The sequence below is a fragment of the Coccinella septempunctata genome, chromosome 5, assembly GCF_907165205.1.
Source record: "Coccinella septempunctata chromosome 5, icCocSept1.1, whole genome shotgun sequence".
Lineage (NCBI taxonomy): Eukaryota > Metazoa > Arthropoda > Insecta > Coleoptera > Coccinellidae > Coccinella > Coccinella septempunctata.
Genome location: NC_058193.1, coordinates 9,451,220 through 9,466,396, shown reverse-complemented (window position 1 = coordinate 9,466,396; position 15,177 = coordinate 9,451,220). Strand labels below are relative to the sequence as shown.

Here is a 15,177-nt window from a genome sequence, read left to right as displayed (position 1 = left end):
TGTCTGTTCATAGGTTTTGCCGGTCAAAAACAATTTTCTGCTTAAAAAGTAGAGAATATAATACTGTGGCGTTGATTGAAGTACCCATTTGTTGTAATTAACATGTAACATTTAACGACTAGAGGTGGAATACAAAAATTGATATAATTATATCATCTACTACGTATTTTCCGTTTTTGTTCTAAAATATGTATATAGGTATTAAAAGATGTGTAGTTCATTCGTAAATTTAATATGGACTCACTTGACGAAAAATTTTGTTGAATGCACGTTTTATCCATATGAATGTGTGTTCAAAAAAAAAATATATGGAATAGCTTCCCTATTTCCAAAAGTCTAGACACGCCACTGATAGAGGCATCACCTTTTAAAAATAACCCGAAACAGAATCCTACCAATTCATTATAACGAGTACATGGTTTTAATTTTCAAAATGCAACATCGACCAATGGTTCATTCAATGTAACTTTAACGAATAAATCCTTCCGCCGGAGCCGGCAAGAAAAATGTTGCACAGCAACACTTTTCCTCCTTGACGGAGAAATAGAACTTTTCTATGATCCTCTCAATCGAAAAATGACGTTATTATTGTGAGCTTCAAAATAAAATAGTTTATTGAATAGGTACGCATTACCAATAAAGCATTGTGCGAATTCCATTTGGAATAGTAGGGACAAGGATTTTCCTAAGAAACACAAAAATACAATGGAGAAGATGTTATATGTAGTTCCCACCAAAAGTACCTTCATCTTTCATACCAAATTTTTCAAGCTTCGCAATACAAAACTGTTTATTATTGTTATTATGATTATTATGCTTTCCATTATTGTATCATCAATATCGGCAGCATATGCATCAGCAGAAATATTAAGTTCGAGGAAACACTATTCAAGTAGAAGGCAGTATAATAAACTTTCCCACATCGTGTGAATCTCTGTTGCCGATCCATCACGAAGTTATAAAACGTGAAAGACAACAAGAATTACATCATTCGCTGTATTCTCTGAGAACGCGCACGTTCGTTTACCGAGTACGAACCACAGTGAACTTGAACTCAAACATTAAGGAGGAAGCGTTTGTTGCTTGAGAAACCATAAAGTTAATCGGAAACGGCTAATAATCAATTTCAAACATTTGTGCAATAAGCGATGATATAATAAACGGAGTTGAGTTACTGTTTATAAAAGGTGAATTTCTTTAAATATTCGTGGGCAACCTCAAAACTTGAAAATGAATGTTGAAGAGTTTAGATGTCGCGGAAAAGAAATGGTGGATTATATTTGTTCATACCTCATCAATGTTGAAAAAAAAAGAGTTACTCCCAATGTAGAACCAGGATATTTGAGGAATTTATTGCCAGAAGAAGCGCCCCAAGAGCCTGAAGATTGGGAAGCTATTATGAGTGACCTCGATGATAAAATAATGCCTGGAATAACCCACTGGCAGCATCCTAGGTTTCACGCTTACTTTCCCAGTGGAAATTCTTTTCCTAGTATATTGGCGGATATGTTGAGTGACGCAATAGGATGTATAGGATTTTCTTGGGTAAGTAGAGATCATTTTTTTTCTCTCATTTGATACTTTATGAGATTTACAAATCAAATCACTTTGACTACCAGCGGCGTAGCTACCGCCGTATCAGCTGTATCAATGAAACGGGGCTCCCGATCTCTAGTGGCACCACTTATATAATATTTTCAATGTTATCCTCAAAACTTGTCGGGAAAAATCATATTGATCATTTATATTCTGGATCTGGCGACTATCTTGTTTCAAACAAACGGAGACGGAAGATAACAATATAACCGAGCCCTCTTTCAATGATATAAGTTATCAGAAGTTGAGAGGATACCCTGCATTTTATTTCGGAATCAACGTCCATTATTATGTGATTTGTAATGTTCAAGATATCGAGGATGTCCGGATTCAACGTCCATATATTTCAGTGGATTATTCAAAAGGTCAAAATATGAAAAAAATTCATATCAAAATTGGCCATTGAACTCAATAAAGAATTCTTTATTGGCAGAGGGAAATTTTAATGAAATTTCTTCTAACTTTTGAGTAAGTGATATAATTGAAATTTCAATTAAAGAATAAAATCATCAATCATTTTTGTACAAAAAAAGTATACTTGAAAGCATTAGGGAGCATCATTCTCCAGAAAAAAGTGATTTTGTGATGATATTATGAAAATTTACTACATCATATCTCAGGAATTCGGCCTCTCGAGTAAAGATCTTGCTGGAAGGCTCAAGGTTATGGAGAAATTTCTCATGGAGAACTTCCAACACCCTGCTTTTTGGAATTCTTTTTTGTATCCAAATTCGTCGAACCCCAATGTGAGGATTGGCACCTGCGACTTCCAAAACGGCTTCTTCATTTTCAACCGTACAGGTAGAACGATCATCACCACGTTTAGATTTTGAGGAGAGAAGAAAAGTACCGTTTTTTAGCAAGGAACTCGTTCAGTAAAGACTTCTTCATAGAATCATCTGGCAGCACGCGAGTTTGGTTTTGCAAACATGAAATGCATATGTGCCAATGGTACCATTTTTATCAATTCAAAATACTTTTGAGATGGAATGTGTTTTTTACATTCCATCTCAAAAGTCCAATTTTCGTGTTTTATTGATCATTTCAAAGTGCAAACACCTATTATTTTTTTAGAGATGGGCAGTCTGTGCTTTGTTCCTGAAATATGTTTGAGAAGATCTTCTCGAAATTTTTCAGTAGAGACAGACCGCTTCAGTCGATGCAGGGCGTAATACGAACTATTGAGCGTTCGGCACAAAATTCCACCTCAAAAACCAATCAACGCGCAGTCCCAGAAACTTGACATGTTTCACGGTGCGAAGAGATTTCCCCGCAACACTCAGTAAAAGTGGGATGGATCCACCGAAATCACGGTTTTGAAACTTAATAATTTGAGTTTTCGCCAAGTTTATAACAAGCGAGTTTTTGCGACACCAGTCAAGGAATCGCTCAATAAGTTCTTCACATATCTGCTTCATTTCTTCAATACTTTTCGCCCTGACCCCTAAAGAAGCATCATCTGCTATCATAGGGTATATTTGAAAGTTATAATTTAATTTGTAGTACTGTTTCTATTGTTGAATGAATAAATAAATAAATATGCAAGCAGAAAATCCGGTAAGTCATCAATAAAAAATAAAAATAGCAAGGGTCCCAGAACTGACCCCTGAGGAACACCTAATTTTGTGAAATATTTCTTGGATATGCAATCGTGAAGGTCGACGAATATAGTACGATCAGACAGGTAACTGGAGATCCAATCAAGGAAAACACCCCCGAATCCGATCTGGTACAATTTATCGATGATAAACTTATGTTGCAAACAGTCGAACGCACATGAGAGGTCAAAAAATATTCCCGCGGCATGATCACCCTCATTAAGACAGCCATAAATGGACTCCAGAAATTCAGAACAGTCAGTCACCTACCGACTCTAAATCCATTGTGTCGATCAGAAAGTATAGAAAATTTCGTAAGGAAAACAATCATTCTCTGGTACACGATTCTCTGAAATAACTTAGACAGTTGGCTTAGGATTGATATGGGGCGGTAGTTGGCTATGCTGGTTGTAGCATCTCTTTTGTGAATAGGCATCACCTTTGCCAGTTTTAAGACTGATGGAAAACGACCAGAGCTAATGGATTCGTTCATGAGATAGGAGAAATGTTCAGCTAAGGAAGGAGCGATGTTTTTCAGTATACTAGCAGATAAATTAGAATATGCTTTATAATCATTAGATTTGAATATTCCGCTTTCAAAAAATGTTATCCACGACGAGACCACGAGACTTTTACGAGACTCTCGAACGGGACTCGAGACGAGACGTGACTAGGAGCCTACGAGACGAGACTCGAGACAAGACTTCGTGTCTTATCGGCGAGACGAGACGAGACTACAGTGAAGTAAAGTGTCGTCTCGTTGGTCTCGTGGGCATCACTACTAACATTACACAATTTGAATGATTTTGAAGACTAAATATAAAAAAAATATGAATGCAATGCATTTTTCGTATGAATTTTATGTGTTTGAAGTTGGCCCAGCACTTTTCGATTAAAAAAAAATTTTTTGTGCTGAATTGTGCCGTTGAAATTTTCTCTTTATTCCACACGGTTCTCAGAATATTTCACAAAATGTATTGAATGGTCCAGTCCAGCACTTATCGAAAAAATGACAACTGAAACAGGTTGTGCTATGCATGTAAAGTGTTGTGCCGTTCGAATTTTTGCTAAAGTCTTACCTCCCGAAAATTCGAAAATGAAGAATAAAGTTAGCCCAGCACTTTTGATTTTTCTTCTCAAAAATTAGTGGAAAAATTTGTGCTACTTTTGTGCTGACCTGTGCCGTAAAGACTTCTTCGAAAATTCGTCGGATTTGCCGGAAAATCTTGAAATTGAAAATAAAGTTAGCCCAGCACTTTCGTTTTTTCTCAATGAAAACATATGTGAACAATTGTGCTATACGTGTGCTAACTTGTGCCGTTGAAATTTTCACCAAAATTCATCTAGTATTTCGAAAAATTGAGATTTTGGAAAGAAGTCAGCCTAGCACTTTCGTGTTTTTGCAGTTTAATTAATAGATTTTCAGAAAAAACTTTCAACTTTTCCTTTAAATGGTGGATATCAATCAGTAGATTGTCTGAAATAAGTATACATATATGGCAACAGGCCTAATATTCAAACCGTCGAGGTTGGCAACCCTCCATGCACAACTTATATAAACAACCATAAATCATCAAAAGTGTATCACGATAACAATAGTGTATAATAATCTTCTTTTCAGTCATTAGCTATCCACGTTGGCGTTCATTAAGCTCAATTTACCAGATTTCTCTTCTGGAAACTGAATTCTGGCAACATTGTTATCGTGAATCGTGATACACTTCTGATGATTTATGACGCTATGTAAATCAGTTAATGAGTGAGTTATGCATGGAGGGTTGCCAACCTCAACGGTATGAATATTAGGCCTGTTGCCATATATACTCATTTTCAGCCAATTTTCTGATTTCTCTGATATCAACCATTTGAAGGAAAAATTGTTTTTTCAGAAAATTTCAAAGGCACATGTTATCACACGTGTAGCACAATTGTTCATATATGTTTCCATTGAGAAAAAACAAAAGTGCTGGGCTAACTTTTTTTTTCAATTTCAAGATTTCCCGGAAAATCCGACCAATTTTCGTAAAATTATTCACGGCACAAGGCAGCACAAATGTAGCACAAACTTTTCCACTAATTTTTGAGAAGAAAAAACGAAAGTGCTGGGCTAACTTCTCTCTTCATTTTCTATTTTCCGGGATATAAGAGGGACTTTCGAAAAAATTCGAAGGGCACAACACTATACATGCATAGCACAACCTGTTTCAGTTGCCAAAACAAATTTCTTCGATAAGTGTCGGGCTAGCCTATTCAATACATTTTGTGAAATATTTTGAGAACCGCGTGGAATAAAGAAAAATTTCAACGGCACAAAGCATCACAAACCTAGCACAATTCAGCACAAAAATTGAAAATCGAAAAGTGCTGGGCCAACTTCACACACATATGAATTTCACATATTCTTAATAGCAGAAAAGCAATCTGTTAAGCAGTTGAGAAATTGAGAATGAACATATATTTTTTTCTATGGCGTAGAATTCAATCAAATTTTTGAAGTCACTTTAAGCTTAAAGATTCCTTTACTATCATTTTCAGTAGAGTTAAAGGAAGCTTTAAAATTGAAGCGACTTTAGGTTTGATTATGAAACCAGCCATAAATGGTTATCTTTCTTCTTGTTATTATTCATAATTTGCAAGGGAATTAAACGTGCAAAAGGAGAAAATGAAGACAAGAATGAAGCCGCGAACTTCTTCATCAAAATACCGAAGGTCAAATTCTGGACAAATATAAGTACCCATTATTGCTTATAGCTAACCAGACTATTTGGCTGATAAGCTTCACGATGACTGCACTTCAATTCTCTGGGATGATTCGTCAAGGGTGGCGACAGACCGTATTTCAGAATCCGTATGTTTAATGACTTGGGAAGAAACTTCTAACAAAATCAGCTAGAAGAAGTGTTTTCAACTATTTTCATGTTGATAGTTTTTTTTTGTTCTGTTTTGCAAAAATATTAAGGCTGGAAGGAAATTGCAACATTAGAAACTATCGTATCGTTTAGGTGCGTCAAGTTAGTTACTCACAGGAAAAACTCGAAATATCTCGAAAACGGAACGAGTACAAAATTCATAACATACGGCACAAATCAGCACAAAATAAGTTTAAAATACCCAAAAAATTTCGATATCAAAATTCGAGGGGTGGGTCACCCACTCGACGCTCCTCACAAATATAACCCGAAATATCTCGAGAACTGAACAGGCACAAAATTCATGAAATACGGCACATATTAGCACAAAATTAGAATAATCTATCGAAAGAAGAAAATTTACCATTTTCCACATGTGGGTCACAGCGTCAAGTTGATGACACACTTGTAAAACTTGAAATATCTCTGAAACGGAACGGTCACAAAATTCGTAACACACGGCACAAATCAGCTCAAAATGAGCGCAATTCATCGAAAGAAGAAAATTTCTCATTTTGCACATATGGCTCACAGCGTCAAGTTGGTGACCTACTTGAAAAACTTGAAATATCTCGAAAACGGAACGGGCACAAAATTCGTAACATACGGCACAAATTAGCACAAAATGGGCACAAAATTCTAAAAACATTTCAATACCAATATACCATATATGATTCATAGTGAAAACAATTTGAATAGTTATCGACTGAAGGAGATTAACAAAGATAGAGAACGTGGTATCTTCAAAATCAATGATATCTATCTGTGAATTCAAGAAATGGATATTGAAAATTGAGAAAGGAGTCAACATGGATGTTATAAAAACAAAATCCAATGCATTGAAATTTGAAGGTTATATTTGAAATTTCAGTTTTATCCAAATAAAAGTATTGTTGAATTGTCGTGAGTAATAATTAAAATCGTATAGTGCTACAAATTTTAGTTTCATATAAAAGATTATTTCACCCGGGAATTTCAAAGAGGTTTTTCAGTTCTAAGATCTATGTTAGTTAATTTGTTCTCTGAATTTTAGAAAATTGCAATATTTGGTATGTTAACGTAGCACTTATGAGGATAAGGATTATTTGAATTATCGTTGATGCACAGATTTGAGAATTTCAAGATGACAGGCAAACAAAAAATGAAAAATTTTTCAGATTTTTTGTAGTATGAATGGAAGCAATGTTTTAGCAATATGGTACTGAACATTGAAAGATTGCATGAAATATGATTGATGCATTTCGTTATGTATACAGTTCGACAATTTTATAATATATCGTTTCGCTCGTTGCGCAAAAAAAACGCGAAATACGAAAACTAGTGTTTCCCAACATGTTTCGAACAATATAACTTCTAATTTGCAATAGAATGTTGCTATCATTTCAAATTAAAAATACCAAAAAATCTCTGGAAGTTTCTCTCGCAGATTCGTTTAAAATCCTCTAGTGACGGAAATTACAAGTATCGTTTCATCATCAGCTGTGAAATATTTTACTTTGCGTAACTGGTTGCGAAAAAAGTGATATAATATAAAACTCTGTAAACCTATGGATGTGTCAACGTCTTAGATAAACTTGTAGGTATATATATATATATATATATATATATATATATATATATATATATATACACACATATATATATATATATATTAAATATTATAATATATATATATATATATATATATATATACACAGGGATAACTGGAAATATCTCGAAAAATAATCGGGCATTTCCCGTGAGTAACGGCATCAAATTGGTGACTCATTGGAAAAACTCGAAATATCTCGAAACGGGCATAAAATTAATTACATACGGCACAAATCAGCACAAAATAAGTTTAAAATACCCAAAACATTTCGATATCAAAATTCGAGGGGTGGGTCACCAACGCTCCTCACAAACTCAACCCGAAATATCTCGAAAACTGAACGGGCACAAAATTCGTAACATACAACACAAATTAGCACAACATGAGCACAATTCATTGAAAGAAGAAAATTTCCTATTTTCCACATGTGGGTCACAGCGTCAAGTTGGTGACACACTTGAAAAACTCGAAATATCTCGAAGACGAAACGGGCACAAAATTCGTAACATACGGCACAAATTAGCACAAAATGAGCACAAAATTCCCAAAATATTTTGATACCAGAATTCAATAGGTGGGTCACCAATTTGACGCACCTGTATCGTTTCCATTTCGTAGAGAATTTTTCCAGAAACTCAATAATTGAATGGTAAGGAGAATATGCTTTTGTTCACAGGAAGAATACTCTGTACCTCAATGTCACATACTTCATTTCCTTGTGAGGTCATATTCTGGTTCTTCACAGTACAATTGACTATCCACGTTCCTATTGTTCTGTGGAAAACTGTATATCTAATTCCTGTATGTAAATTGATTTTAAAATATCCTACAGAGATGAAAATAACTCATTAAATGTTGAATTGAAAACCAATGGGCGTTATGTAACAAAACCTCAATATATTATAATAGCATTCGATGCTATTTTGCATATTTCAGTTCTAAAAATTGTTTTTGTTTCAATGCTAGACGACCAGTCTAGCAGTCAGCATCATAAGTTGGAAATGAATATAATTTTAAATGCGTAGAGTGGAGAGTGCCACGTTCGTCATCGCTATTAGGAAATGAAAGTAAATAGGTGAGATCATGAATCTTCTTTTTGATTATAAAAGGCCCTTCGAAAAGTAAAAAGAAATTTTTTTATCTCCGATTTAATGGCCGAGGATGAATTGTTCGCAAAAGAACAAGATCTCCTGCATAAAAAATATGGAACTTTTTACCTGGGTTACGAGTAGCCCTATTAAAAGCTCTTTTGGAAAGACAAACTGATGCAAGTCTCAGCTTCACCTCCGAGCTTGGCTCTACTTTATCTTCGATTATCAAATTCTCAGTCAACAATTATAACCTGGGGGTACCAAACTGCAATTAACTTGGAGAGAATCTTGTAGACTCATGAACCATTTCATTCAAGATATCGTGAAATTTAACTACTTCATAAGCTTCATGTTGCTGGGAGCAATAGGTGCGAAATAATCTGCCTAATTCTTTCATCACACGCTCTGAAGGATTTGCCTGTGGATGCCGAACCGAAGTGAAAACAATCTGTATGTTCTTACTTTTCAAGCTATGCTGCCAAAGGTTCGCAGTGAAGTGATCCTCTATCACAGAGGATTCTATTCACAGGTCCATATGTAAGAAAGTAGTCTTTAACCAACCTTGCCAGAAGTGAGCTGGGGGTGGCCTTCTTAACTGGGAATAAGACAACATATTTAGTGAGAAGGTTCAAAATCACGAACAGATACTGAACACCACCTCTTGGGCGGATTAGAGGACCAAACAAGTCAACAGCGATAATATCATTTCGATCACTAACGATAATATCGTTCGAAAATTATTGTATGGTGAAGAACTGTGGATCAAATAAAACGAATATTACTAAGGAAAATGGGAATGTAAGTATTAAAACTGGTAACATTTGACTCGGTTATTCAATGATTTTTATTTTCAGTGCTATAAAAGTGGATAAAATTTTCAGGGCGTAAAGACCTGAAACACTACTGACTACACCATGTGCAATGAACATTTTACTGCAAGTCAATTGAGAACTGTTCGTCCACGTAAATTGTTGTATGCAGAAAGCAGCCCTTGCATGAAGTGCTCATTTAGGAGAAATTATGACTTTTATACGTCCATTCAAAGATTCTCAATTGCCTTCAATATATTCAGAAATGCAAAACTTTTATGGATTTTGATTTGGGAATCGGGTGACTCAAATTGTTGTTTGGAAAGTGAAAGTTTTATGAAACCTTCTGTGAGTGTTATGACACAATATACAAAATGATTGATGCATGAACAAAACACTCACAGAAGGTTTCAGTAAAAAGCCCGTGCGGACTTAAATACAGGTCTTGTATATCTCTGTAAGGTTTCTTTCAATTGTGGTTCTGCAAATTTTCAAAATAATATTGTAAGTAAAGGAAATGTGTATCCTATGACGGTAAATTGAATATTGGTTCATATCAATTTCTGATATAAATTGTAAATATTCAACTCAGTTTATTAATTCAAAACGTTTTCACAGAAAAAACACCTTCAACGTACCTATAGCAGATAACCATATACTCTTGTATCCTAGTCAAAGCTCTATTTGTTGTCCCTAATTTCAAATTTTTGTAAATTTTTTATAGATTGCAAATAAAAATTCATCACATACAACAGCGTATTTCATTGATACCAATCGATTCCAAACAATGTTCAGATGAAAACTAACATCCTGGTCACAAAACAAAACCATCCTTTTGTTTCGTCGCTCGGGATGTTTGTTTTCTGGTCTCAACAAGGTCAATATTCGATACAAGGAATAGAATTCGAATTTCGCGCAGAAAACTGATATTAAACAGTTTTCTGTATTGACAATACATTTTCAGCGCCATCTCATTGTCAAATGTGTTTTCACTGGCCAAAATGTTGGCGTTTTACCGTATTTAATATACGTAGAGCTAGTGTGGACTGTATTTTTAGAGATGTTGCGAAAGCAGACACAAGTACAGATTTCAAATCAGTAAGAGACTGAACATAAAATGTCTTACCGACAGCCAATGGTGTTGGGGGCTTTCTTGAACTTTCAGGCCGGGAGGGATCCCTCAAATATGACCAGTCACTTTCCATACGCTGGACACTGGACGAATTCTGAATGCTTCAATTGAAGCTAACTAACTCTAAGGCACTGTCTCTATCAGTTACTAATAATTTGTTCAGATGAATGCGGTTTTCACACAAGTTAAACGAAAAATATCGAATAAGCGAAATCGGTATCGAATAAGCGTAGTCGGTTTTTAGTACTAGCGATATGAGGGCGTTTCTCATCTTTCTACTCTATAATCTTTATTTTACATATTTTCATAGAAATACCAAACGATATTTTTTATAAGTCGATAGATATTAGATACCCACACTTCAGTGCGCATGAATTGCCAGGTCTTATATAGACCATAATGTCCCAAAGTAGAATGATACTTCTCAACAAATCTCCTGCTACTTAAATTATCTCTTTTAAACAGCATACGATCCCTGACCAAAAACATTGTACGCAATTTGTCCGAGGCTGCATTTTCAGATAGACCTCTGATTATAGATGAAAGCTTTTGATCTTTCATTTGAGAGTCCCTAATATTCTTGAGCAAGACCTTAAAATCATTGCAAAGATTAAGAGCTGACATTTGGAAGCACTTATCAGTAGGAGTAGGTAACCATGTACAAACATACATACCGGGAAAGGGCATCAGCCTGAATGTTCTCGTCCAGGAATATATTTCAGTACAAAAGTGAACTCTTGAAAAGCAGGAGCCCACCTGGTAACTCTCGGTGACAATAGTCGGCAAGTTTGTATATAGGTTAGGTTTGGTTAGGTTAGGTTAGGTTATCAGTAGGAGTAGGTAACCATGTACAAACATACCGGGAAAGAGCATCAGCCTGAATGTTCTCGTCCAGGAATATATTTCAGTTCAATAGTGAACTCTTGAAGAGCAGGAGCCCACCTGGTAACTCTCGGTGACAATAGTCGGCAAGTTTGTATATAGGTTAGCGTCTTACAGTCAGTGTATAGTGTGAATTTATTACCAAGAATGTATATCCTCTATTTTTCTATTACCCAGAGGGCCGCCAAAACCTCCTTTTCAAATGCACTGTAGCATTTTTCCCTCTCAAGTAAAAGACGAGACGTACAAGAAACTATAATATCTTTCTTTCTCCATCCACCATCTGAAACAGTATTCCAGACACTCCATTGTCACTAGCATCTGTTTCAACATGCCAAGGTAGGTTCGGGTTAGGATAGTAACGAAGTACTGCGTCCTGTAATTCTTTCTTCAAGTTTAGGAAAGATTCTTCTTCCACATTGGTCCTCCTCCAACTCACTTTTTTGTGCAATAAAGTAGTCAGGGGTGCAGAAAATTCAGAAAACCTAGGAGTAAAAATCCTATCATATTGACAAAACAGAAGGAACTTTTGCAATTCCGTTACGCAGGTTGTTCTTTTATAGTCAACCACTGCCTGAATTCTGTTGTAACCCGCTAAAATAAAAGAAGACTCCGAAGCCTCCGAATGAAGTCCTAGAATAATTTCGCAAATTGTTGGATTCATTTTTATAGTATTTATCACCTTTTCTTAACCGAGGAACCGCGTCCGAAAAGCTGTTGCAGCCCAGTAGTGAACTGGCAACATTTGGCGGAAAATGAGGGGCTATCAGATCAATTAGCTCAACAGGACTATATGGTGGCTGCAAAAATTTAGCAGCACCAACCCAATAATTGAAATGATCAGTGAACGAACCAGAAGAGTAATCACTAGTTTTTATTTTTTTTTATTATATAAGAATTGAAAAAGTTTGAATATGCTTCCCACCAAAGCTTTGCTGATCCTCTATACGATTTACCTAACACAATTTTAACGTTACTAAAAGGAACTGATTTTAAATCAATACCATTTTGTAAAATTTGCAAAAAATTTGGTACCTGTACATAACCTTCGCCATCAAAATTAGGAAGTAACCCTACCACCCAAGCTTATCAACCTTTCATTCAATCTTAAGCTCGAAAAATTATCAACAAATGCGCTCACATTATTATGTGTAGGAGGTAGGTTTGAATTGAAGTTTAAATAATTGTCATTATTATTTTCAGATACCCCCTGAATATTTGCTGCCTGAACACTGCTAGACCGATCACCTAGTTTATTACTAATTTCTGAATGATCTACGTCCAATCGGGAATGAACATTTTTCAGCCCACGATTTTCGTTCTTCAATACCTCATGTTTACTCTTATTTTCTTCAGAGAAATTATAATATCTAAATTATAATGAAGTTGGTTCTTTGAACTGACATTCAATTCAATTCCAGATTAGGCACATTGATTATGAAAATAATCAATGGCGTCAGTGTTTTGGTTTCATCACCTTTTACATTTTTTTAAGTTAAATTTACAGTTTCACTTACAACTTTTGTAATGAATTCATTCAATGAAATATAAACAATTTCATTTTGAAATATGTTGACTTTCTTTCGACGAGGTTTGAAACGAAAATTATATAACTGGTCATCAGAATGTACATTTTCATCAAGAGAAAAATTTTCAGGATCTGTATCGTGCCTCTTTTCTGGATGTTCTAAATTCAAAGTTCTTCTCATTGAACGATACCTTTCTGTTGTTGGTGTTGCAGTTTGATGACGTTCCATGATTGGTTTCGGTATAGCTCCGTGGTCGTTGGTACTATTTTCCAAACTGCTGTTATCAGCTTGCCTCTCATTGTCCGGTAATTCCGTTGATTGGTGTAGGAAACAGGCCTTGTGCACCTTGGACGGTTCCATCCACGTCTTTTTTCGTGCTACGTAGATTATAGTCTCTTCTACCTTCCATTATTGGGCCTAAGTTGGGCGCCAAGATGTGCTGAGACTGGATTTCTCCAATAAATCAGGTAGAATCTGAGTAGCTGTTTTATTGTTTGAACATCTACAAGATTTGCTGTTGTTGCATTACAAAAAATTATGGTAGGTGCAAACTTACCTACAAGATAACCAAACCAGTCTTTCTTCAACGTTGAACAGAAAATACGGCCAAAAGATTCTAAAGGCTCAACTGGTTAACTATTCAAAAAATATAGTCTTTACTCAGTAGCTGGCAGAAAACGAAATGAACGCACATGTCATGAAAAAGCGCAAAAAATAATCCCATGTGATGTTCATTGGATAAGGAATAAAATAATACACATTCCGTATAGGCAACACACATTTTCGCATTTAAGTAATATAATCTGCCTATGTTTCTGTAATCTTAAGTTTATGCTCACACCTATCTTTAGCCGTAACATGTGTATACAGGGTCTTTCACGAGGAACCTCACCCATATTTATACGGGAAACTACTGAACGTATTTACATGAAATTCAGCACTTATAAGTATTTCACGATGCTGATGAAATCTAAAATATTTTCAAGGCATGAGCACCTCCGGTTTTTCCGGAAATGACGTCAACTTCCGTTTTTCAAATTAGAACACCATTTTTTTATTGTAGTAGCTGTAGATTTTTCACCCCTTCTTGAAACCGACTTCAAGTTACTATTAGGAGAACCATGGCAAACTCTCGCAGTTATAACTAGAGAAGATGCTCAAAGTTTTGACCGTTAATTTCTAGACATTTATTTATACGTCCCAGGAATGCTTCGTGCGTTGCTCTTCTTATTTCATCGGGAGGAAGAGATCTGCAAAAGTGTTTAAAAACCGAATTGAGTTTCAAAACTATGAATCTTAAAATCTAAACAAACCTGAACGCATTTCTGACTCGTTCTATGCAGTTCTCTTTATCAGTCAGGGGAGTTGAGTAGACAATATTTTTTATCCTATCCCAAACATAATAGTCTAAAGGAGTTAAATCGGGAGAACGTGGTGGCCAAAGATGTGGACCATTGTTCGCCAACCATCGTTCTTCAAATAGCCTGTAGAGGATATTTGACACATTGAGTGAATTGTGTGGAGGCGCGCCATCTTGTTGATACCATAAGTCATTATGGTTCTGTACTAGCGGCTCAATTATTTGAGTCAATATGTCAGAATATCTATCTCCTAAGGAAGAACATTCTTCAAATAATGCAAACATGTGTAGTGTTCTATCTTACCAGTTAAAGTCCCATCATAAATGTGAACATCGAGAATTGCATTATTTTTGATGGCGCAAAAAACATTGAAACTCCAAGTCTCTTGAAAGTTCCATTGTCTGAAGTGGTGGTTGTTCTCTTCATCCCAATAATGACTGTTATGCCAAAGAACCATTCTTTGTGAATTTAGATTCATCTGTCCAAATTATACAGTCCAAAAAGTTTTCATTCTCTTGAAATCGAATCATCATAGCTTCGCAAAACTCTGTTCTACTGACGAAATCAGTTTCCTTCAAATGCTGTACCTTATTGAATTCATATGGGTGCATTTTATGTTTTTTTAATATTCTCCAAACACTCGATTGAGATAATCCCAGATCAATCTCGGCATCTTTGA

At 35.5% G+C, this 15,177-nt stretch overlaps 1 protein-coding gene across 2 annotated transcripts in view; it reads left to right on the top strand.

The window, feature by feature from the left end:
• Positions 1-679: 679 nt before the first annotated feature.
• Positions 680-15,177, top strand: part of LOC123313105 (tyrosine decarboxylase-like) — a 192,797-nt gene continuing 178,299 nt past the window's right edge. The window contains exons 1-2 of one of the 2 annotated variants that reach the window (XM_044897833.1): positions 680-1,187; positions 1,244-1,545. In XM_044897833.1, the coding sequence (XP_044753768.1) occupies positions 1,267-1,545 (279 nt within the window). In that variant the 5' untranslated portion in view covers positions 680-1,187; positions 1,244-1,266. Of the gene's footprint in view, positions 1,546-15,177 lie in introns of both variants that reach the window. The other variant, XM_044897832.1, reaches the window with a different exon arrangement.